Consider the following 27,619-nt stretch of genomic DNA (forward strand, 5'->3'; position numbering starts at 1 on the left):
CTAACTACTTACCATCTATTTTCAAAGGGACCAACAGAAGTGAAAGTGATTTTGGGGTCACTTTTTTAGCATGATTTGTGATTTATGCTGATTTATTTATAGTTTAATATATGTTTCTTCAACATGTTAGAACATGGGATGAAAACAGTCTTTTAAATTTCAGATGACTTTGGAATGTGTAAGGCCAGAAAATAATAATTCTTTACTCAAACATTGCACGTTGTCCATTTTTTTTTTTATCTCTGAAAGCTTCGCCACATTATTCAGATTTTGATAGAAAGAGTATTGAAAGTGCAAGGCAATACATACTTTATATTGAGAGCATACTAAAGTAAAGATATTTTTCTGCAGAATTTTAGTAAGCAAAAGTAGGAAAGTACGATTGATTACAAATATTGACTTTTCGTTATGATAAGAAGCAACATTGCAAACATAGAAAGAATCGTAAACTAAGATGTTGAGCTTCGACCACAAAGCGGAGAAGATCGAAAAATAATTTTGATACTGAGATTGTTAGTAGTAAAGTCAGGACACTGTGACAGCTCTTAATTCAAGATGGCGGCGATGTGTAATTTACTTGTGTATTTATTACTGGATAGGGGTATACATTTCTACAATGAGAAAAATATATAACGCCTGTTAGGAAAAGTCCACTAATGCATTTTCTATAGGCGGCATTGTTAACATTAGGATTCAAACATATGTATCTCCGGGGTAACGATAAAGATTGACTCGAATTGAAAATTGACCTGGGGATCATTTTTCAACGTTGAAATTGAGACCAAATTCGTGAATTATATACTCCGGGTCATTTTTCAACAGCTTGAAAAGGGCTAGCGTAATTTGTTTGGACGTTGTTGGAATTGATTTTCATTCCCTATTGGGACTCAATTCAAAGGTCACCAAGGGCAGATTATTTATTAGTCTTTACTGTCAGAATTTTTTGTAGCATAAAGAATCATTAATGATGTAAGTGCCTGCAATAGGAATGTTCAAAGATCCATCTGTTTTGACTCCATCGCATAATCCCTTACCGTTCATTTTCATGTACGAACTTTTTTATTCAAATTTAGAATTTATTTTACCAATTTATTGACGAATGTTTAATCTGTTGAATGATCGAAGTTCGACGGTGTGGGTTAATTTTCAAAGACCAAGGGTCTCTTTACAGTCTCATCAAGGTTGAAAAATGACCCCGGGTCAATTTCCGAACCAGTCAACATTTTTCGTTATACCTAAGTTTTCTTCATGTGATGTTATATTCGTTTTCCGGTAAAATGAGTCTGTATTGAAAAACTGTGAACACAAAAGTGAAAGTAGGAATTTTCCCAATTTTGGAAAAGCTGTACATCAAACAAATTCAATCCTTTTTTCATTTGATAACTCAGTTTTGACACTTGCTTTAAAATTCTGACATGTGCCAAGCATTTTGATATAAAATGTCATAATAAATATACATGTATGTAGACACTCTGCAAGTATAGGAACTATTTTGCTTAAAGGGAAAAAAATTACTAATTCATTTCCTACAGGGCTCAATGTTAACCTAAGCACACCTGGCTAGTTTGCTATTTTACTTAGAGACGTATCCTTGGTCACATTTGAAAGTTCATTCCAAGCACTAACAACAATCACTAGAAATATATAGGGTCCCATGGCGTTTATAGGTCAAAATTCAGCTTGTTTACAACTTACAGCGATCCGCAGCAAATAAATACAAGTCTCAAAAAATGACACCCGCCCCTATTTCAATCCCTCTTATTTGTTTACTTTCTGCTGTACTTACTTTTTCAGTCCATCATTGAATTTAAAAGTGATAAATTTACTTTGAAATAATCATTATTTCAGCAATTAATTTAGCCAATCATCTTAGCCATAACTTTTTCTGCGCGGCTCAATATTAACACTTCTCTAATATCAACATCCGGTGCACTGGTACTTTCATTCTAATACACATATATGTAATGCACTAAATGAATAGTGGGAAGGATAAACCCAGGTGCCCGTTGATGTGTCATTCATTAAGCAGATACTAAGAAAATCATTTTTTTTTACAGAGTTATGTGTATCAACCTTTTAAACAATTCAGGTTTAAAAACAATTGTCTGTTACAAATCACAGGCTTTTTTCATTACAAAATTTGAATATCGAATTTATTTTTTTCGAATATAAATTTCCAAATACCTTACAAAACAATTGATAAATAAACTGATGAATTCTCATGTATCTGATTCTTTTGACAAATCCGGTCATGCACTCTCCCACCATAATCTGACATTGACCAATTATAATTATACACACGGAGCATGGTTCTTCTATCCCTCCCTCAGGAATGGTGATCTGTTATGAAGACATGCCCATTAAAATCAATAGCGACTGACAAAGCTTTAAAGTTCTTGTCCTTCCCCGTGTAGGAGTTCTGATCGTCTTTACAGAGACGGGCCAGCAGATCACCGGACGCAGCGCTTGTGACGCCGTGTGGCTTCCAGTCCCCGGTAGTGAACATCGTCACCACAGTGTCGGTGTCAGATATCATTCTCACGGCTTTAATATCACTGTACACTACTTGTTGGTCGTACATACGTGTACATACGTAAGAACACGCCTATACAAGTAATGCTGACGGTGTGGTGGAGGTATCCCTGGAGATCAAACAACTTTAGTTCTCTGCTATATCCTCCCATCCACACTTTGTTATCGTCGGTAACGGACATGTCATAAAGACGATTTTTAATATAAGCTTTTCATCACCTGGGAACCCAGTACCTCTAACGAAAGTAGCTGTTGGTACATCTAATATTCTATTGCCCGATAATTTCATTTCTGTTAATCTATTTTTCAAATTTTCATCTATTAAGAATCCCTAAGAATTTCCATCGTTATGAGGACATGTTATTTCTAAATCTTCGATATCTTTGGTCCAATCTTTACAAAAATTAGAAAGATGGTGCATCATCATGCGGCTTTCAAGGTGTAGACAGCCCTTTGAACAAGTTTTCCTGCTGAATTTAAGCAATTTTAGAGCAGATCAGAATTAAACTACAATGAAAATGCCGATCCTTATCTACTTAACATTCAAGTTCAATGTAACAATGTATAGGATATCGAACTTGCTTCAGATATGTAGATTGATCTCGACTATACATGTTCAGATGCAGTTTAGGGTCAAGTGGATAAGAGTCTTGGAGCCATTCGATATTTAATTAAGTCACCATTGGTCATATTACATTAAAACTTGCATAATCAGACTCAACTCAACATGAGATATGTTTAATGATTAATAGCTTATTCAAGAAAGATAACTCTCAGTTACTTTTATTGATCTTTTTTTTCTAACATGCAATCTGCAGCTATCCATCCTGATTAATAATCTACACAATCGTTCATGCGCAACAGTAAGCTTTTCTCTTCAAGGAGAAAGTTTTATATTACAAATCCAATTTATTTCGAACCGGTAGCGCAACACACATGTTTCTACATGCTAAACCTGAAGAAGAAATTAATCTCAAAGGTCATTGGAAATCAAATACAGTTCAATCATAAACTCGAATATACGTACCTTGCAACACAAATACTGGTTTTCTTACAGTATGCTAATTTAGCAAGTACCAGTAAAGTACTATAGGATGAATAATTGGTGTAACCTTGATCTGTTGCGTCTATTCGCAAATAAATATCTATTATAAAAATCAGCACCTAAATCTAGAGTCCCATTGATGCCATTTAGAATCTTCAAACATTTTTCAACTTGTTATAATAACTAGTTTTTGTTACAGGAAATTATTTAAATGCTAGATGCAGCAAACTCGACACATTTTATTTTCTATTATTCCTTCTTTTTTTCGCTCATTCGATTTCCGAAGACACCAAAAGTTTGAATTATTTGCATAAGATCTCTAGATCTGTGTGAAAATTAGATACCATTATATTGTAGTGTTATACATGCAATTTGACTCATTTAGTGAATATTTAGAAAATCGGTGTACTAATTTTTTAATAGAGTTATCAACCTTTTACACAATTTAGGTTTAACAAATGTCTTTGTTAAATTTAATGCATTTGGATGAAAATTGCAATGGCATAAAAATAATTCAAATTTTATATGACAAATATATCAAACATACGTGATTTAGAAATTAAAAAGAATTTTATCGTGTGCGTGCGGGTTACCTTACAGGTATTTACCGTACAACATAATTGTAATTCACCATGCAGGTGAGAGGATATAATCGCAATATAGTCTGTATCAAGATTCCGTTTCAACACCTTTTGTTGATGTTTTATAAAAAGTACACATACCTGTCAGTTGAAACCGATTGAAATTAATGAATTGCAAAAAGTTTCAGATTTCTTCCTTCACACGTTTCTTTTTATTCCAAAAGATTTGCAGGAACTTACATACATTTCTAACGAGGATTTATAATGGAAGAATCTGGCATTTCTCGAGATTCCTAACAAAATATTTCAACATCATTCAGGCAATGTTTGCAACATTCACATGGAATTTTCTTTTAAAGTTTTGCTGTGCATTGAAACCTTGAGCGATTAGAGGGGTATATCAAACCAATTCCCGGGAATGAACGTAGTTTTGGCACAAAGGTATTAATTTATAAATTTAAAAGAAAATGTTCACTAAAAACTAACAAAGCGAAGTTATAACACAAAATTATTAACAATTGTAAAAATAAAAATCTCAATTGACAATAGGTATATTCTTAAACTTACTTTTCTTACAATTATTCCACTAGTTGTATGTCGAATGGATTTTAATTGTTTATAAATGTCTGTCCAAATGCCTCACTTGTTATAAAAAGAATTGATAAATAAACTGATGTATTCTGATTCTTCTACGTACTTGATTATTTTGACGATTCCGGTCTTACACTCTTCAATCATCATCTCACCGTGACCAAGGATACACATGGCACGTGGATCTTCTATTCCTCCTTCAGGAATGATGTACCCCAGGAATCGCCCCTCTCTGTCACGCATGTGAGTCTTGTTTTCAGGACAATCTGTTATGATGACACGACTATTATAATCAGTGGCAACTGACAAAGCTTTAAAGCTCTTGTCCTTTCCTGAGTAAGAGTACCGGAATATGCCATATCTATTGACAGCAATGACTGCTTTTAACTTCCAGTCAGTTACAATGATGTCCCCGTTTACATTCTCAGTAATGTATTTATTACTCAGATGTTGACATTGCGAGTCGCCGAGTCGAACTGAATTTCCTGGAGCACGGTGCCGGTACTGCTGTATCGGACGACTTTGTTCTGATCGTTTTTACGGAGACAGACCAGTAGTTTACCGGACGCGGCGCTTGTGACACCACGTAGATGCCAGTCCCCAGTAGTGAATATTGTCACAGCAGTGTCAGTTTCAGATATCATTTTCACAGCTCTATTTAATGTTTCAACGCAAACTACTTATTTGTTGTACCTTAATAAGTACATGTGTTAGTTATGCTGACGGTAAGGTGAATGTGTCCCATGAAAATAAACAACTTCAGTTCTTGTTATCGTCGATTACGGTCATGGAGTACAGACAGTTTTTATTCTTTTGATTAGCTGGGAACCCAATGTCTATATCAGAAATAACCTTTGCTACCTTGAATACTTTTCTACCCGATAGCTTTTTTTCTTTTAATTTATTCTCCAAATGTTCATCTATTTTGCATTCATATAAATTTGGATACGAATATTGTGAGACCGCACTCAAACCTACCTGTTTCTGAATCACCGGTTCAAAAGTGTGCATTTCTGTAACGTTAAGGATATTACTAATCCCATTCATTTCGAATCAGAAGCGCAACACATATGTTTCCACTTTGTAAACCTGAAGAAGGAATTACACTCAAAGGTCGTTGGAAATCAAATGCTGTTCAATCATAAATTTGAGAATAAGTACCTTGCAACACAAATACTGGATTTCTAATATTTTGGTAATTTTGCAGCTAACGGTACTACAAAATAAATAATGGGTTAAAACTTGATTTTTTTACGTCCACTAGCATACAATTATAAAAATCAGCACCTACATCTAGAGTCTCACAACATCACCGGACCTTTAGGTGAGTTGGAAAGAGATGCATGATATGGGAAGATATTGAGTGAGGGTTTCATGAATTAATCCCACAGTTTATATATCCAGATGTACGAATGATTCATACTGGGGGTAACAGTATTGTTTTTATGTCTTTGCACCGCCTTCAAAAATATATGAAACTCACAGTTGCCAATATTTACTCTATGCGGCTCTATGTAGAAATATTTTGTCTCCTATCTTATCAAGAGCAGAATACCGTCATATGATATCGCATGCAGCTTCGGAAATGCCTGTTTAAAGATTCCATATCAAATTTTGTCATTGCTATGTGAATATATCAATTACCATGATCTACAAATACGCATCTCAGAATTATACCCGGATGGTACTCATCTCTATGATTGTGTCCAAACCTTATTTTTTAATTGGAATTCAATCTGGCTTGTACAGAATGGTATTCACGTCCCCTTTATAGATTAAAGTATTTTAGTATGTTCTGTTTTATTTTAATTTTTTGTGAAATAGTATTTACAATATTGTAATTTTTACTGCAGAAAGTAACGAAAACTATAATATATATTCAAATAAACTTAAAGTAAAAGAAGGGGTATAACTGAGAAAATAAAAATCCTTTCGCTATAACAAGATATTGACGTATTGTATAGGGGTATGGTTGTCATCTTCAAGTGCATCACCCACAATTAATGATGAAATCAAAATTATGAAACGTTTACTCCCTTGTTAGGCATTATAACCATGCTGAAGTTAGCAGCCACTTACAGCAGCCATTCAATATGGAAAATCGTCAAAATACTGAGAGTACTCGAACAGAAAATATATTTTACTTTATCATCGGCATACTTTAATTAACATCAAGATGGCTAATATAATTAGTTTGTGGAAGCATTGGCAACTTCGAAGCTGTAAATATCGTGTGATCAAGATCAAGGGAGATATAAACCTCTCGGAATTACCTGGCGATGCCCGTCCAGCCCAAATTTGGGACGAGGAAATATTAGCCCTATAGGTCTCCCATACTGCCCTGTTATTTGTTTGATGTACACTATAAAGAAAAGGGAGGTAACGGCCACAATACCGTTGTGAAGAGTTAAAACCCCCCAGAGTTCTAGTGAGTTTAATGGACGCATTTAGATATGATAGAGGCCCCCTCAGACCATTGTTATTAAATATTTAAAAGAACATTCCTCTTCTTAACGCATGTGTTTCATCAAGGGGGATATAACCCTTCAAAATGAGCCTTTAACCCCTTTTCAACGCTTTTAGAAATAGTCACTTATTATATTCGATCAGTGTTTATTATCTATTTAAGATTTAATATAGTTAGGTACTCTTCACACATTTGCTATAAAAAAAAAAGTATACTCATAATCACAAATACAACATTACAAAAATTGTTTAGAATATCGATGTATATATATTACATGTACATGTTCGTAGAAGAAAATAAAACTAAACGTAAATGTTTTTAATTAAGGTGTAATATCCCTCCGCTATTAATTTTACCATATATTTTTTTTAAATCGTTTTGATTTTCATCAAAGTCAATACCAAGAGATTCCAATGAAACAAAGTTATAGAGATTAAGCGATGCTAGATTTTTCAAAATTGACAATGTGTGTAATCGTGATATGAAGAAAATTAGACGAAGTGATTAAAAAAGCAAAACTTTATTATCGCAGCATAAAATTAAAAATATTAAATGTAAGATATCAAAAAGTAATTAGTTATATACAATGTCAAATCATCTTACTAAACATAGTCAAGCACTGCTTTTTAGTTCAGAGGAGCACTTTGTTGTTTAGGTTTGTAACAAAAACTGTTTCAAACAGCAAGAGTTATCTTTCTTTATAATGAACTATTGAAGCTTTTACATACAGGTTTTACATATAGTATATGATACATGTAAATTACAATAGTTTTTTTAATTTTCATAAAAGGTTTTCTGTTTAAGTTTGGATAAGATAATAGTAAATGGATCCATATGTTTTAGAATGAAAAAAAATCAAACCAGAGCTTTTTGTTCTATATAACACATACATGTAACGGGGATCAAATGTAATTGGTATAATCTCAATATAGGGATGTATATTATCGTGAATAGAATAGGATATTATTCTTTTTTCTTTTTAAATTTCATTCCCCATATCTGATCTTTTAAAATAGAAAAACCCGAATCAGTTTTAAACATTTGAAATGTTATAAGTTTCAAAAAATGATGACTAAGTTTAGAGTTTGCAACCGTCTTAGTATGTTTTCCCCAATTCTAATTCATTTACCTTTGTGAACGAGCGATAAAGAGAGAGAAAAAAAATTCCATCTAAAGATTCTATGGCCTGAACCATCGAACTCGTATTGTTGGTGGACTGTACAAGTACATATAATTAAGGTATATTTGGGGGAAAAACAACAACAATGCATTAGAGGATGGGAGAAGGGGGAGGGGTTATAGATATTACCTCATAAAATTTGATCAATATGATTAATTTGAATTTCTTGTAGTTTTTGGTAAAACATTTCTAACTTTTTTGCGCCCCCCCTGAAAAGTTGGGGTTTAGTTCGTTCCGTTCAATTTTCATCTTTAACATTTCAAAAAAATAAATGTCGCCTTTCAGCATAAAATGGAGCCCAGTATGTACCGCTTACTTTGTTACTTGTTGTCCTTGTTGCCTTAATATTTTATCAGTTATCAGAAACAAAGTTAGAATATTTTCTACAAAAGTTAGTTCTCTTATCAGAAGGATATTCCACCTTCATAAAAATCCATTTTCCCCAGCAACAAAATATATATATCATACTTTGTTTGACAATTCATTCACCAATGAATATTGCTTATATTATAACAACAATTATTCTTTCATGATTGTTGTTCGTTAATTATCACACAATTTAATCCCTCAATGTATATGAATTTGTTTTTCATTTGTTTTGGTTTTTTTGTTTTTTTAGCTTTTTTTTCGGAATGGCTTTGCAACAGTACAACCATCTGCACAAATTTCTAAACACACACGTGCAGACCTGGCAATTTGTTGCCGATGCAATTGTAAAATCGCGATATATATAAAGTTACGCTACCTGTGCATACATTTTGTAAATGAAGTATCGTCTTTAAATAATAAAACTATATAATATGTTGTTAAGAATTATTCATGGTAAAAAAAAATCAAGTATACTTCAGCAGATATCTACAGAGCAGTGTTATTTCCCCGCCATATTTAGACGAGAGAAGAAACGTAACTGTTAACAATCAATTTGTGGCAATGTAAGTGTGTTTGTGTGTGTGTGTGTTTGTTACGGATATAAAAAACTATATACAGCAATTTCTTTACAAGTTCGGTGCATATAACTTCAAAATCAACTGAACAGAGTGAAAATTCCAGTCATTTCAAAGTCAGATACCTTGTCGGTATACTGGGTAACCGATTTTCATTCTTGTTTACAACGGGGGTCATTTTTCACGGGGGTCATTTTTCTTCACGTTTAACATGATGAAAAATGACCCATGGGTCTTTTTTCTTTAGAAAAATCCAATTATTTTGCAGCATTGGGGCGGTATTATTCTACGTCGAAAAATGACCCCGGTCATTATTCTACGGGGGTCATTATACTTCATTACACCTGCTTAATTTTTTACTACGGGCAAAACATCTGCTTTGCACAAATTGCTGGGCTTCTGACCATACAAAAAAAATGTAAAAGTGAATCAAAATGTTAAGTTTGTAAAAAATCAGGTCATACCCCGGGAGATTGCAAGTGCAATTCTTCTGAGGTTTAACAAAATAGCATTGCCTTTAACGGTGAAGATAATGTCCTTTCCAATTTTTTTTTCAATGTGAGATGACCTTTTATGGTGTTACACATAAGTCAGCGGAGCATGCGTTCCAATTCGCCAAAGCAATGAGATGTGGTGACCAAAATGCGTCTGCTCAAAGACGGAGCACCACAGATGCGCTGTCAGCTAAGCGGATTGGCGACAAAGTCAAAACAAATGAGAAGTAGAACAACACGTGCGAAAAAGTAATGACGGAAGTTGTTAAAAACATATGTGTGCAAGTTGAAAGATTTAGTTAGAAATTGTGCTCTACTAACAAACATGTTTTTTTTTGTTAAATCTACATACAACGAAACATGGGGTTCCGTATGGGCAGCGGAAAGGGCAAAAAATACATTTTTACAAAATCAACGATAAACTAAATTCAGCAATCTAAAATAATATCATCAATGACCATAAGTGCAAAACTAATAACAGTCTTCTTTGCAAAATAAATGTACATAAAATCACAGGCACCTGAATCTTTATCAGTCAGTCGCTTAATAGGTCATATATCGAAAAATTCTACCCCTACTATATATAAATACACAAGTAGTGCAACGCCATTTTGACCCGCTCGTCGATTCAGGCGTCAATTTGCCACATAAATCAGATATGCCTACCAGTTTACGTGTAACATTGAGTTCAAATGTGATATTTCTCACTATACATTTCGTCCTAAAGTTCAAATCCAACGCATTGCTGATGCTATCAAACTAAGATCAGAGACACTAAAGAAACCAAAAAACTATGTTGTTTGTTATCCTCATTTTACTTAACATATGTTTTAAAAAGTTTATGTATTAGAGCATTCGGTGCGAAGTTGAAATTTCGTGACGTCAGCTGATGGCTATCGAGCCTCGGGACGAAATTCGAAGTTTGCATGAATTGTAGTTGAATTAAGAAATGAAGATAATAATTTTTCTATTGATCGACGTATCAAAGAAAAAATTGACCGGAAAACTGCATCAATGCGCGTAGCGCATTGATGAAAAAGTTTTCCGGGCAATTTTTTCTTTGATACGTCGATCAATAGAAAAATTATTATCTTCATTTCTTATCATTTAATAAAACATTTTCAAATAAAAAAATGTAAAGTGTCATTGATCAAAAATGTAAATAATGTAAATGAAGCGGCGCGTATGAATACAAAACAACAACAGCAACAATATTCAAAATGGATGCGCCTTCAGCTGAAGCAGAGCTATTGAGCTGAATTAAAGGATTAAACACAAATAGTGAGTTAAAATCTGAACCGGCTGAATTGAAAACGAAAGGAAAATACATGCGATAGCTTGTGATATTATTCACTGTGCAGAAAAACTCGTAATAAAACTAGTTTTCGTGTGAGATCGCTGGAATATGCAGCTGGACATAACCATCCAAGGAAAGGCGATCGTAGATGAAAATAGCTGATATGTCGACAGAGAATAGTATGTATAAGCGACTTTTGTAAACGTTGTGGTAACTATATAGCCAGTGATGTACTTAAAGGTATTTCTGCCGCTTGCAATGCGCCGAAGGAGTTACTCATAGCTTTTCTTTACGACGCTTATTCTGATGACAGATGATGTACGTGTGTAAATTCAAAAATCATCGTTACCAAATTTGAACAGCAGTGTTTCCGTGAAAGTTTATAGGCCTATATGTTCGTTATAATATTCCTGGAAAAGGAACAGCCAGCCTCGCTGTAAATGTTGATTGATCTCAAGCAGACGAAATCGTGAGAAGACGCTCAGTTCTCTATTTCGTGAATCAAATAATGTGTTTTGTTTATTTTTGAAGGTTAAACTTTCATTTTTTTATATTCACAAGGTTGCATTATGTTTGCTGACAATAAAACAGACACAACTTTACATTTTGTTGACAGTGTTTATCTTGGAAATTCCCGTTCTATAAATAGTGTTAGATCAGAACAGTTGAGAAAAGTAGATCCGGCAAAAATTTTATTGATGCAGGTATCAAAGAAATTTTTCGACCAATCAGAAGCGCCGATATCTCATCAAATGAATAAATATTAAATGATAGCATTATCAATGCGTTGGATTTAAACTATATGACGAAATGTATAGGGAGAAATATCACATTTGAACTCAATGTTACACCTTAACCGGTAGGCATATCTGATTTATCTGGCAAATTGACGCCTGAATCGACGAGGGGGTCAAAATGGCGTTGCACACCTTGTGTATTTATATAAAGTAGGGGTAGAATTTTTCGATATATGACTTATTAAGCGACTGATTGATAACAATTCAGGTGTCTATGATAAAATCAACCAAAGATATTTAAATACAAAACAAACACAAAAAGTAAAACCAACAGACATAAATGTAAAACGAACATACATCAACATGAAACAAGCGGACGCACAAATAAACGCCAGGTGGCGTATTATGGGAAGCAATATGCGTCATCGATTATTGGAATCCGGGATGGTTCACACCTATTCTGTTTCGCCCTGAGATGTTTCGCACCTGCCTCGGAGCGAAACGTCTCACTGTATTTAGATATTTTTCTCGTATTATCATTCCTCTGAAATTAATTATTACCTATACAAGAATTGAAATATGTTTTTAAAAAACCTTTTGAAACAGTGTTTGTCTTTATGCAGCACCGCCAAGAGAGCGTTCTTGCTTGATTAGGATTTTTATTTACTAATTTTATGAAGTCATGCCGTTTTATATGGTTCAGAGCAAGAGGTGTGAACTGTGTTGTAATAACATTTATAGCCTGTCATTCACTTGGGAATTACCTGTATTTTTATAATGAAAAATTCGGGAATGTTAATTACAAATGTATAATATTATATTGTTAGCATAGCTCTGTTTTGGGGATCATTTAAGTACATAAATTATCTGCTTGAACTTTACATTACCCACCCACCCCCTCCTCTGTATCCACTATTTAAACTACGCCTATTACCAGTCTTATTCTTATGGGAAAAGTCAAACTCGTTAAAATTTTTATTTCTATCCGACTTTTTTTTATTTTATAAATTGTTTATTTTCCGGATGGCGGTAAATACAAAATTTACAAAGATGTCAAGTTGTAAAGTGTGCATTACTTCCACCCAGTAAAATTAAAGTGATACGAAATGCAACAAATGACTGACAAATTTTACGTGAATAGAGGCGTGAAAATTTGGTTTGCTATAATTATCTATATAGATGTGCCTTAGCCTGACGGAAACGGAAAGTCATAAAATAAACAGTTTGTTTAAATTGTTATTATCAAAATATGCATTATTTAATGCATACAATGTTTTCTATAACGAAGTTTGATTTATTTCCCTACAGTCGTATGCATTGCCTGTACAAGTAGTTTGAAGGAAATTTAAGGCATGGCCGTATTCATGTCGATAAGCTTGAAGTATTCTGATACATGCACTTAATTTTAATTCACAATGTACATGTGTCTTGTAGCATTTAAAAAAAAATCCAGATGTTTGTACATCATTATGTTTATTGGTAACAATTAAATGACTTTTTTTTATATATAAGACTGTACAATAATTAATTATGCATATGTTTTCATCCGAATATGAACTTTGGAACAAATGTACGAGTATAAACAGGTCATTAAAATATTATTTATAATTTTAAATAAATCATAATAAATATATGGAAATGGAAATAATATTTAACCCTACTTTTGCTATAAGAATAAGACTGGTAAAAATCGTAGTTAAATAGTGGATGCAGTTGGGTAATGTAAAGTTCAAGCAGATACCGGTAATTTATGTAATTAAATGATCCCCAAAATAGATTTATGCTAACTATATATACATTTCTAATTACATCAACACTCCATTACATTACATTATAATACAGGCAGATGTTTTGCTCCGAGGCAGGTGCGAAACATCGAGGTGGGAAACATCTCAGGGCGAAACAGAATAGGTGCAAACCATCCCGGATTCCAATAATCGATTACGCATATTGCTTCCCAAAATACGCCACCTGGCGTTTATTTGTGGGTCCGCTTGATTCATGTTGATGTATGTTCGTTATACATTTATGTCTGTTGGTTTTACTTTTTGTTTGATTTGTATTTAAATATCTTTGGTTGATTTTATGTACATTTATTTTGCACTTATGGTCATTGATAATATTATTTTAGATTGCTGAATTGGTTTATCGTTGATTTTGTAAAAATGTATTTTTTGCCCTTTCCGCTGCCCATAGTTCCGGGCTGGACAGGGTTGGTACTGAAAACACCAAACAAACTGCGTGGCAGGGAAAATTTTGCTACGCAAAACCACCTCTGAAGTTGCAAAAAAATCCAAAAAGAGAAAAAAAGTGAGCAATGGAGCCGACCGAAACAAACTCAACAACTGAAGGAGAGCTCAAAACAACGCGACATAGTGAAAATGCTGAAGAATATGCGTGTGCGGTCAGACTCCGATTCTTTCCGAATGGGATTCTTCTGATTCCGAATCCGAATCTGACGCTCGAAGCCTACAAGGATAAACTAGACCAGACATAAACATGATTGTGATAGAACAACGAACGGTAAATGAACGGTATATTACTCCAACAATATTGTTTATCTTTTAAATGGAAAATCTTCAGTTAATATCAGTAAATGTAAGAGATTTGAATGCTGAAAAAAATTGTTATACATGGCTATTAAAATGAGTTAAATACAGATACTATTTTTTTGCAAGAAACACGTTTTATTGAGAAAAAAAAAGAAAAAAAGTATAATTTTGGACGGAACGGTAAATCATACCACGCTTGTAGCGATTCTTATTTATAGTAGAGGAGTGTGAATTCTTTTTAAGGAAAATCTCGATATGCAAGTTAATAATGTAAATAGGTCTAATGACGGTAGAAAATTACTACTGAATTTGGAGATAAATGAATATCAATTCACCGTGGTTAATATTCTTACGCCAAACGATAATCAAAACAGAATTGATTTCTTTAAAAAGCTTCTAAGTTTGATAAATAAACATAAGGAGAGTGAAAATGTATGATTATGGGGAGATTTTAATTGTCGTTTAGATAATGAATAAGACAAAAGTTCACGTTTTTTAAATAACTTGATTAAACAATTGGATATTTTTGATGTTTGGAAAAATATGTATCCAGATACTAAAGGTTTTTTCTTGGTGTAAATGCTAGGGATGTTCCTATAAGCAGAATAGATTATGTATTTATTAGTAATAATTTTGTTCTGAGAATAGAAAACATTATATTAAGAAACATTCCAGGAACGCATTAGGGTAAAAGAATGAGTGGCCATAGATATTTGAAAGTTGCGCTAAAGATCATTAACAATAGCAGAGGTCCAGGGAATTTGAACTTAATGTATCATACTGCGAAAATGAAGAATACAATAGAAACATTAGAGATATAATAGTAGACAAAAGGTAAAGGAAAGAAATTATTGCAAATTGCTCCCTTCCAATCGTTCAAACATATCCTATCTGTTTTTAAATTATGATTACACACATGCACCATGTACCTCCTTTTCATTTGAAAACTCTTGCTCACTGTTGCTTGTTAAATCCAATATAATATTTAATTAATTACGAACTCAAAAGTGTACACATTGAACACGCATCGTTTTACCTTTTTTTTTTGAAAAAAAAAATAACATTGCTAGCTCCTATTGCCTGCACTGTTTCGGAGAATGTTACTTTCAACTACCTGAGGTGGCAGGAGATAGTATAGTTTCGAACGAAAGACCCGGTCAAAATTTTGAAATAAAGAGAGAACCTGAGTTTGGCTGGTTATTTGAGGGGTATAAATTGCTAGAATATTTATTGCATTTACGTAGTGAATAGAGGAGCTCATGTCAATTTCATTGATATATGACACTTTAATACTGGTAGCACTTTTCATCAGATATGGAATGAAAATGCGAAATTGTGGCGAAAATATTCACTTTCGGTTTTGTGCTTGAAAGGTAGGGTGGGTTCAGAACACGAAATGTCACTCGAAAAGAAGGTGATTGATCCCCATCAATTGGTGATTATTTGCATGGGTATACATTAAGCTACTAATCATATGGTAGTTTATGGCAGTTGCTCGGGACTTAAGCGTGGTGCTGGACCCGTGAAAATGTCAAAAAGGGCAATTTTTCAGAAAATTTTGAGAATGTCCCTGGCTATTCTAAATAGTGTTATATATAAGTTGTACTTGTTTTATTCTGAAATGTTTAAAATTCCCAAGAGTCGGGACCATGTGTCCCATGCATGCAAACTAATTTTAGAAAATTTAAAAATCCACTGAAAAATTGAATCACATATATGAGCACTATCTGCCTCACGTTTCCTCGACAAAAAAACCTATACCCTGCCACCTTATCAAATGTTTGATCGGTTAAAAGTTGAACAATATGGGAACAGAAAAGATTTTCGATGTGTGTAAAATGGGAAACTGGCTGAATTTCTATGATTGCTCAACTCTGTTATGAGATATAGGGCCAAAATGTAACATGGGTGGTCCTTAGAAAAAGTGCAATTTTCTAGTATTTTGGGTTTGTCATTATTTAAAAACCCTTTATAGGCATATTATTCTTATTGAAATAAGATGCAGGGTTGAATTTGGATTAACTGAATAATACTGTACAATTTTCTTTAAAAAAAATTTTTATTTATTGATAGCCCTGCAGTTTTATGAAGTTTAAAACCTTTAGTTTTGATTAGAAATTGCTAAATATTGTTCTCAAGCTAAAACAGACAAGTAGATTTTATGGCTAAATATATATTCTACATATACTACATGTAAATTACATGTATTTACATGTAATTCTAAATAGTTAATATCTGCATTTTAAGTCATTATAAACAATTTTAAAATGTCTGATTGTCAAAAAAGCACCCCACCCTTTAATTTTCTTCACAGAAAACCGAAAAATAGCCTTTATTTCACATTTCTTTTGATAAAATCTCACAGGTACACAAAATTGCTGCCATTTAAAACAAAACACATATGTATGGTTTCTTCTTTATTGAAAATATATATAAAAAAAAATTGAATGTGTGTGCATTTTTTAACCATTTGTCATTTGCATGTATTCCCACCTCATGATGGGGGTGTGCTCATGATGTTTAAGTTCGGTATTTTTTTGTATGTGGAACATGTATTTCAATCTTTTTAACAAATAAATCTAGATCTTTTGGCATTGGTTAAAGAATACATAGAGAAATTAGGTTTCATCATCATCCGTTCAGCATATTTGGAAAATGACTCCTCGGGTAAGATGGCTGATTGCCATATTCTAAGTACCTGTCCCGTATGAAGAGATGAAAGTGAAGATTTTGTGTTCCAAAGAAGTTTCTTTTATGTTCAAATAGAGTTTTTAAACCTGTTGGTGCCGTTTAGAAACAAAAAGGTTGACTGCAAGGAGTAATAGTGTGTTTTTTCTTATTCCCATTTGCAGGGAGATAGGTGATGCATATGAGTTGAATTTTCCTATATGTTGTTACTAAATGTGAATACAGTACAGCTCACGAGTATCCCGACAAAAACACCGACCACCGTGTTTGAAAGTCCACGCTGAGCGTGGAAGTGTCGGTACCTTTGATCTATTGTTCTCTGTTACGGCCACGAAACGAGAAAAAACACGGTGCGACACGGTGCAACGCGATGCAACACGGACAATAACACGGTGTAACACGCGGAATTTACCTGTGAAAAAAGGAGGATTTAGGAATAAAACTTATAAAGAATAAAATATTTATTGATGTACGTAAGAGAATGAAAGAAAAAGACAAAGAAATAGAAATAAATAAAATTTTTATGCACGCAATTTTCAGACTATGTGATTGTTACGGTTGATTTTTGTTTATATTAAAAATCGATATTGCCCACATAAATGTTTGATGAATTAAAACACTAACACTTTCTTTTCCTTTTTAACATTCAAATAAACGGTTCCATAAGTTTTTGTTTCAGTCCGTTTTTAAACGTAGTAGTAATCGTAGTTACTGTAGTTTGGCAGTTTCAATAGTGCATAGAACCATAACTGTGATCTTTTCTCACTTATACTCTATTCAACGATAACAAATTTAACGGGTTGTCGAAAACAAATGTACTTTCTCTAAGTAATATAATCATACAGCTTTATATCTAATATATTTTCAAATTTTCTTTCTTTTATACATATGTGTGATGTACTTGTCCATGTAGTACCGCACGGTACATATTCATAGCGCTCAGAATCCGTGGATCGATACTTGATATTTTTTTATTTCATCATTATAGCAACTTGAGTTTAGAAATGATTTGTCTTCCAAGAAACTACAGTTTACTCAGTATTGCAATAATTACTGTTTGATTGTTTAATGATCGTCATATGGGAGAGAGAGAGAGTTTAAGTAAATTTTACTTGTAATTCAGTGTATTAAGTTAGATTTATAGTTTCCATTATATTGAACCCTTTTCCCTAAAATTGCGATAGAATATATGCAGTCAGGGTCCACGTGCTATCCCTGTCAATCAAATCAGCCCGCGAAATAGACCACGTGCTCCTTCCATGATATGGAAAAATGCCATTCTATTGTTTTTTTAAGTCCGCAAAATAGAAAAATGTTTAACAATGAAGTATTCAGTGTTTGAAATGTTTAGTTTCTTTATTCTTATACTGCATGTATGAGGGTTTGAATATCACGTTGTAAATCTCTCTCTCTCTCTCTATCTATCTCTCTCTCTCTCTCTCTCTCTGTACTCATTTTAGAATTATCAGAGTTCTATTTGTGTGAATTCAATTCATTTATTTTAAATCCATGGTTTTAATAACGATTTCAACACAATGACTAAAAGTTTGTACAGTTCACGATGTAATAAGATTTTTCGTTAAAATTTCGACGCTATTTCACATCAATAAAGTTGTGTGTTCTATATGCTTGGAAAAAGTGACCGGTATTACCTCATTCATCTTTTTAATCAATCAGGTTTTTTTTTCGAACATACATGTATATGTACCCGGTAAATATTTTCTTATCGCAAATTAATACTTTGAAATTCCCGCATTTATAGAGTTGCTGAATTGTTCCCCGGATTCACGCGCCGATAGTCTTACGTGTAGTTGTTTGTGTACATATCTACAGACAAATTTTTTTGTTTGTTAGAGATTAGGAAAAATCATTGAACTAACAAAGTAGAAGTAAGATATATTCAGACCATACACACGACGGGCTGTGATGAGTTACCAAACAGGTGTTCGCGGAAAGGTGTGAATAACGGCATCTCGAGTACACCTGTTCAGACGTCCAAATATACACAAAGTTAGTTGTAAATTCCAATGACACCTAACAAGACAGACAATAACACCTGTTGTGTATAGAACCCAAGATGAAAGACAATGCTGTGTATCTGTTCAGCTTCCGTACATCGCACGAGTGATTTTTTTCATGTGAAATCACGAGGACATTACCAGCTATACGGAAATAAAGTTGAAAAATATTTTATGAAATGCGGGTATATTTTTAATACATGTACAATGCTTGAATATAATTTAACAAGAGTTTGTTCACGTATTTATCTATAATCTATAATATAAAAGTGATTTTTTGTTTATTTATTGCTACATAAATAGGTGAAGTCCAAATTATTCGAGTCACCGGTAATATGGGGTTGTTATTTACTACAGCACATCAACAGCACATGTTTTTAGAAAAACATGATCTGAAATGTTTTCATTTCTCATTTTTAATTGGTTTAAAGTAAGGCTGTAAATTAATTGATAAATCAAAAAGTGTTTACAGATAACAGAAATAAGACGTTAAAGCTCCCGACATTTTAACAGGATCGTCAGTTACTACATCACGTGTGTTTAGAAAAAAAAAACAAGATTAATTAAATTGATTTGAATTTTGATTATATATTAATTGATTATTAAATATTTTTGGTGAATTTATTTCAATTTATTTAAGTACAAATGAATTAAAAGGTACCCATTTACGTCGAGTTTTCAGATCACAAAAAATTAACTTCACGTTGACAGCCTCGACAATTTTCTGGGTCCGTGCAACTTAAGTCGACATTCTTTTTTTTTTTAAATGTGAAAAGGATATATATGTTTCAACCCTTGTTTAGCCATAATTTCTTTATTTCTAAACATACGCTATTTCTATCAACGTCTCAGGTAACGATATCCACGGAGTAACACAGTGGCCACGGAGTTACACAGGCGGCCACGGTGCGACACGGTGCTTTTTCTTGAATTTTCCAATACACATACACGGTGTCACACCGTGTGCACGGTGCGACACAGACCGTTTTCCGCCGTGTTTTTTACACGGTGGGTGTCGGGATACTCGTGAGCTGTACTGTATTTCAATGTTTTACATCAGATTGGGAAAAAGGTTTCTTGTTAAAACTGATTTTGAAAGAAAAAATGTCTTTTGGATTGAAAGAAGTCATGATGTATCTTGAAAATCTTACAGAAACAGGTTAAGGTAGTTCAGCCGGGAAAGGGGGTAATACTTAAACAGCCATAACTTTTTTATTTTTGAATGAAATCAGACCAAATTTGAAAAGATTTACTAAGAATTGCATGCACTTTTAAAGTGTTTTGTTTAGAGAGAAACAAACTTGTGTAAAACTGACTTATTTTTACTCTCATAATTATTTGATTCTTTTGCTATAACAAATTATATAAAACTAATTTATTCATATTCTTTTAAGTATTTGACTCTTTTGACGATCCCGGTCATACGTTCTCCAACCATCATCTCACCATGACCAAGGATACACACGCCGTGTGGACATTTCAATCCTGCGTCAGGAATGATGTACTTCAGAAATCGCCCATCTTTGTCCAGCATGTGGATCTTGCCTCCATAACATTCTGTTACAATGACGTGACCGACGGAATCAGTGGCGACAGAATTAACGTCAAAATATATGATTTTCGTCACGCTAGCCAAGTCCTTCTCCGGAAATAAGCCTATTCTATCAAAAGCACTAACTGCAAATGATAAAACGTCAAACTTGTTTTCATTTTCCGCGTACGAGTACCTGAAAATACCTAATTTATCGACAGCAATGACAGCGTATTTTTCCCAGTCAGTTACGATAATATCTCCATTTAAATTCTCGGTGATGTAAACTGCTTTTTCGTACAGAGGTTGACACTGCGAGTTGTATTGGATTTCCTGGAGCACGGTACCGGTACTGCTGTATCGAACGACTTTGGACTGATCGCCTTTACGGAGACAGACCAGTAGATCACCGGATGCGGTGCTTGTGATGCCATATGGGGTCCAGTCCCCGGTAGTAAACATCACAACCACAGAACCGTTTCCAAATGCTACGTTCACAGTGTTGTCTATTCTATCAGTGAACATAACTTTATTTTTGTACATACAAAAGAATAAGCCAGGGGGAGTAATATTAACGGAGTGGTGGAAGTGTCCCTGGAGATCAAATAGTTTCAGCTCTCCGCTTCGTCCTCCCATCCACACTTTGTTATCTTCAGTAACGACCAAGTCATATAGACGATGTCCATTCTCTTTACCAGCAGGGAAACCGCTGTCTATAACAGAAGTAACTGTTGGTACTTCTAATATTCTTCTACCCAATAACTCCTTTTCTTTTAATTTATATTCTATAGATTCATCTACTTTACATTCATAGAATTTTGGAAATGAATATTTTGAGACTTCACTCACAATTTTTTGTGTCTGAATCACGGGTACAAAGGTCTTCATTGCTGTGATGTTCTTTGATTTCCTAAATTTTATTGTTTTTCTGTTCATTTCATCTACTTTCCCAATCATTTCTTTAAACTTTTTCTTTTGTTTCCGCAGTATATTCTCGTGTTCCTTTTGCATATCGTCCAATTCATGGTGAAGTTTTTTCACAGTTTTCTCGATATATTTGTGCCACTCTTCCCCCCGTGCCGTTACTTTATCTTTCCTCTGTTGATAAATCGAGGGTATAGAAAACAACATATTTGTCGTGTGATTCAGAATTCTTTCTAAATCATGTTTAGATGACTGAAGTCGATCGTTTTCCTTCACAATAATTTTCAAAATTTCTTCAATTTTGTCAGATAACTCGGATATTTCGTGCGTTTTGTGTTTAATAGCAACGCAGATAATGCATATCGGAGCATCGCAAGTTTTGCAAAATGCAGAACAATTGTTTTTGGGATGGGAACCACAGACACATGTGTCGTCATCCTTACTGGTGAAATTTACTATTTCATGGCCGTATTTAGATTTCACGCGTAAATGTATTGTAACACAGGGGTCACAGAGATTGACCCCGCATCGTCTGCAGAAAAATGACACTGGTTGTTGACACAGATCACATGCTTCAAAATGTTGAGCTTTATCCATGCATATGGATGCCATCATTTATCACTTTCTACACCCTGTGATAAAAAAAATCAGTAATTACTTTTATTTGACACATTGTTTTGAAATATATGTACAAGTCTTTTTTTAAATTTTACTAGTATTGTTTTCAATTCATACATGAAAATGAATAATTTCCCATCGCTACTGTTACCTACCTATTATAAAAATGGGCCATTACATGTATATATTCATACGATCCGTTCATCGACACCAAATAAATAACAATGCAATATCCAGACACCATATCTCACATTGATTCAATGTAAACAATAGATTGTACCCATTATCAAGGTAGTACGGTATCAATATAGTGTAAAGTTAACAGATAAAACCAGAACACGAAGTTCATGCATGCCATTTAAAACATATATTATGTAAGAATATAAATATGTCAAAATCTTGATTACGGAGGGTCGATGGTCAACAGATGAACAATTAGAATTGAATATATAATATATAATTATTATATAATTAGAATATGAATATTTATTTAGTAAATATAATCAAAAAATTCTACCTTTTAAATGTGACCAATTTCCTATGTTTTTAGCTCACCTGAGCTGAAAGCTCAAGTGAGCTATTCTGATCACATTTTGTCCGTCTGTCCGTCCGTCTGTCTGTCCGTCCGTCTGTCCCACTTCAGTTTTCCACACTTGTTTTCTTTATGCGTTTGGGGAATAATATGAAATTTGCTGAACAGCTTCAAAATGTCAAACTACAGATCACGTTTACACTTATGTAGCGTCTGGTTGACATATTTTCGAGAAAATTATTTTTTTATTTTCCAGATTTTTAATGTTCGGGTTCGATATTCTGCATAACAGTGCATTGTTTTCACAATTTCCACAAACCGGTAGGGGACGTGTATTGCTTATGCAATACTCTCAGAATGCTTGTTTTACATAATATACCGTTGTGTCGATTTTCAACAATTATGAAGGCCGGGATTGAGCAAAATTTAGTCTAGACAAAGTATCAGACAATTGCAAAAAGGCCGAATTAACATAGATTGTAACAACTAATTCAAACTCATAAATTTTGGAAGCATATTTGAGGAAATTCAGGACAATTACACATTTAAACTTTCAAGACCCCGTCTTTCAGTACTCTCAGAACTTTGATTATTTTTGTATTTGTTTTGGAAATCTGAATTTGTAAATAAAAGTTGACTTCATTGGTGCAAAAGAACATATGAGACCACCCTCTCGTCACCAGTATATACCGAATTGGTTCATTATTCATAGTTCTTTGCGTGGAAAAATCATGATCGGGAAAAACGGAGAAAAATCCGTGGACAATTCGGTATTCATAAAGTTTTGTTAGGTTAATATCAATATACATGTCCAGTAAAATATTCAAATATGAAACAGATGACGCAGACTCTGTTGTATATTTTATTTCAAGTTCACTGGGATATATCGAGTCAACGTAAGTATGGAAATAATAATAATTATTGTTAATTGATAATAACAGAATAAGCGTAACACACAAGACTAGTATATATTTACAATTCTTGAATATACGTTTAGGTTCATAGTATTGGTTTTATATATACAATATTCTTACTTGTTTATCAAGTTCGAAGGTGGTTAAGGTGTCAACGATTTTTATCCATTTATTCATTTTCTACGTTTGTTTCAGTTTTCCTCAAACTATTATCAAGATTTTTTTTCTATTTCAGAAGCGTTTTAGTAACTTGTTTAAAATAATATTTTTTTTACTAAGAACAACGACTCTCCAAAACTAATGTAATTTATACTATCTACGTGTTGCATTTACCATCTGAATTTCAGGATTTCCATTTTCTATCGAAATTTTAATTCCTTTAAAGAGCAACCAATTACAATATCGTCAATAGTTTCGTAAATTGATTAAAAAACCTTAACAGTTGTACCATTAAGTGCTATTCCATTTCCTAAAATAGTGTTTTATTGCATAAACTTAATCTTGTGTTTCAGATATTATTTTCTTGAAAAACTATTCACCAATTTGATTACATACTAGTATAAATGTCGGACACATTAATGTCAATGTGTGGGAAAATCTTTTTTGGTATCAATAGAAATTTACTGAAAGTAAAACACGTTCACTGTATTAAATGACTTCATGAAAAAAACTTTTCTTATCATTTGGAAATACTATATAAAAATATGAACTTATAAAAAGGATCGTATAAATACTAGTTGGGTTTTTTTGTATTTTTTTTTATTGTGAACAAAGATTGAATATATAAATTATTTTGATATATTCGCTCTCTCACTTCTCACATACTAACATTTTCATCCCATATTGCAATATAAATAAAGAGTAGGGTACTGTGGTTTCATTAATATTCAAGGGTATCAATTTTCGTGGATAAAATGAAAATCACAGTTTCAAGGACACGTAAATTCGTGGCCAATGACCCTATCAATACAAATTATAACTACAAACTGCACTTCAATGAACATTTAATTTCATGGATAAACTTAACAACGAAATCCACGAAAATTGGTGTTCAACGAATATTGATGAAACCACAGTAGTTGCTTGTGATAGTTATGAAATAGAATGCCTAAGTAGTAAAACTACAATCCATGAAAAAAAAACCCAAAAATAGAAAACAAATACAAAAGTGATGTATATTGCTTTTTCAAATTCTTCGATTTCTGATTTCTAAATATAAATATACTTTTCGATCTTGTACCTTGATTTAAATTGTGTAAACGCCCTAAACAATTTGGCGTTCTATTTTGTTTTAAACATGAAAATATACATTGCGTTGTGTATAGGATTACAAAGTTTAGAATTATGTTCTCCTAATCAAGAGATAAACACCAAATAATACATTACAAACATCAAAACTAACATTTTTGTAGCATTTATCCTACATAGTATTATACTAAGTGCATTCAGTAGAGGTTGTATTTTCTTGCATGTTGCAAAGACATGTATAGTTTCAGGCATATCATTACAAAAAGAACAGGGGCCAGAGGTAGTTATTGCTAGTAATGTCTCGCTATTTGCATTTTACATACTTAAAGTCAAAAGAGTAGATTGAAGTTTATTTCACTGTCACTTTATTTTTGCTACATGCGATCTGAAATTTAAATAAATTCGTTAAAAAATATCCACCATCTATTGCTATTCCAACATACATGGGTATTGATATGGGAAACAGAGGTCTCCTCAATCTTCTAAGTATTTGATTCTTTTGGCGATTCCTGTCAGACACTCTCCCACCATCATTTTACCGTCATCAAGGATACACACGGCGCGTGGATCTTTTATTCCTCCCTCAGGAATGATGTACTTCAGGAATCGTCCGTCTCTGTCCAGAATGTGAATCTTGTTACCGTTAAAATCTGTAACGATGACGTGACCGACAAAATCAGTGGCGACTGAACAAATATCATAAGTCCTTCCACTGTCCTTACCCGAGTACGAGTACCGGAATATGCCCAATCTATCGACAGCAATGACTGCGTTTTTCTCCCAGTCAGTTACAATGATATCCCCGTTGACATTCTCAGTGATGTAGATCGCCCATTTGTACAGAGCTTGACCCTGCGAGTCGTACTGGATTTCCTGGAGCACGGTACCGGTACTGCTGTATCGGACGACTTTGGACTGGTCGTCTTTACGGAGACAGACCAGTAGATCACCCGACGTGGTGCTTGTGGCGCCGTATGGCCGCCAGTCCCCGGTAGAGAACATCGTCATAACAAAGTCGGTGTCAGATATCGTTTTCACGGCGTTATCATTTTGATCAATGAACACTACATGTTTGTTGTACATACATAAGTACAAGCCTTCGGTAGTACCCGGTAATCCTGACGGTGTGGTTGAGGTGTCCCTGGAGATCAAACAACTTCAGTTCTCTGCTGTATCCTCCCATCCACACTTTGTTATCGTTGGTAACGGCCATGTCATACAGACAATTGCTAGTATTTTCATTAGCAGGAAACCCAGTGTCTATACCAGAAGTAACTGTTGGTACCTCTATTATTCTTCTACCCGTTAACTGTTTTTCTGTCGATTCATGTTCCAAATGTTAATCTTTTTTACGTTCATATGATTTTGAAATTGTGGTTTTCGTTTCTCTTGTGTTCTTGGATTTCTGTAAATCTAATGTTTTCTCATTTATTTCATTTACTTTTTCAATGATCTCTTCAAACTTTTTCTTTTGTTTCTGTTGTACAGCCTCGTGTTCCTTTTGCATGTCATCCAGTCCCTGGTGAAATTTCTTCACGGTCTCCTCGTTCTGTTTGTGCCACTCTTCTACACGTGCTGTATCTTTATTTTGGAACACTTGGAACATCGAGGATATCGAGGACAACAGCTTTGTCATGTGATCCAGAGTTCTTTCTAATTCATGTTTGGATGACTGAAGTCGATCATTTTCCTTCACGATAACTTTTATAGGTTCTTCAATTTTATCGGACAGCTCTGACATTTCGTGCGATTTGTGCTTGATAGAGGCGCAAAGGACGCATATCGTTTTGCAGTACGCAGAACAATTGTTTTGCACAAGTAAAAACAGAACTATCAAACTAATACAGCTTAATAAGACAACAAACTTGTAGGAATGGTAATCACGCTGGTCTGTGTCGTCATCATCCTTGCTGGTGTAATCTACAATGTCATGGCCGTTTTTAGATTTCACGCGTAGATGTCTGATAGCACAGGGGTCACAGAGATTGACTCCGCATCGTCTGCAAAAAAATGAGACAGGTTGCTGACACAAATTACATCCCACGAAGTCCTGGGCTTCATCTTTTGATGCCATCTTAAGATAATTGTTACAACCTGTGAAAAAATTCTAATCATTATATAAATATACATGTGAGTCACTTCATTTTATCGCCTTTTAAAGCACGCATGAGAAAATATTCAAGGATAAATACAAACATATCGATTACGATTTTAAGAACTGTTTTAAGATATACTCACATTAAAATATTACCCGTACTACTACCTGCTTTATAAACAGGTCATTATTCCAACATATAACAAGAGATCCTTTTTGAACGATACCCTACACTGTAGTCCATACTAAGATACTACGTACGGCGTCGGCAATACAACGTACATGTACTAAAAACACAAATACACATGGGGCATGCATTTCATTTCATTGATTACTTTAAAAAGATCTGAATGTGCCAGCTTCGGAGTTGTTCTAACTTTATTAAGTTTTTTAATTTCAAAAACTTTAATACACTTTTAATTCAATAACTTGAATACAACTTGATAAGTATAAAAGTTCCGTGTAACACTATAGCTGTGATAACTTATGTTAGTCAGGGAGCAATCGCAACTTCTCGGGCCTTTCCGGCAAGCTCGGTTCTTCCGAGCTTGCCAGTGTAATGAAGAATAATGACCCCCGTAGATTTATGACCGGGGGTCATTTTTCGACGTAGAATAATGACCCCCCCCCC

The 27,619-nt window shown here is 33.8% G+C and overlaps 1 protein-coding gene and 2 pseudogenes across 1 annotated transcript; all 3 read right to left on the reverse strand.

The window, feature by feature from the left end:
• Positions 1–4,797: 4,797 nt before the first annotated feature.
• Positions 4,798–5,796, reverse strand: LOC128175816 (uncharacterized; annotated as a pseudogene).
• Positions 5,797–20,171: 14,375 nt separating this feature from the next.
• Positions 20,172–22,425, reverse strand: LOC128176314 (uncharacterized). Its single transcript, XM_052842570.1, has 2 exons — positions 22,355–22,425; positions 20,172–22,213 (listed from the first exon to the last, which is right to left on the reverse strand). Exon 2 carries the CDS (start codon positions 22,194–22,196, stop codon positions 20,502–20,504), a length of 1,695 nt encoding a protein of 564 aa, XP_052698530.1. The 5' UTR covers positions 22,197–22,213; positions 22,355–22,425; the 3' UTR covers positions 20,172–20,501.
• A 2,301-nt stretch (positions 22,426–24,726) lies between these two features.
• Positions 24,727–27,211, reverse strand: LOC128176315 (uncharacterized; annotated as a pseudogene).
• Between the last annotated feature and the right edge of the window lie 408 nt (positions 27,212–27,619).

Source organism: Crassostrea angulata, chromosome 3 (genome assembly GCF_025612915.1).
Source record: "Crassostrea angulata isolate pt1a10 chromosome 3, ASM2561291v2, whole genome shotgun sequence".
In the NCBI taxonomy this organism is placed as follows: domain Eukaryota; kingdom Metazoa; phylum Mollusca; class Bivalvia; order Ostreida; family Ostreidae; genus Magallana; species Magallana angulata.

Coding starts and splice junctions, on each gene's coding strand:
- LOC128176314 (XM_052842570.1), bottom strand. CDS start 22,196: ATGATGGCATCCATATGCATGGATAAAGCTCAACATTTTGAAGCATGT.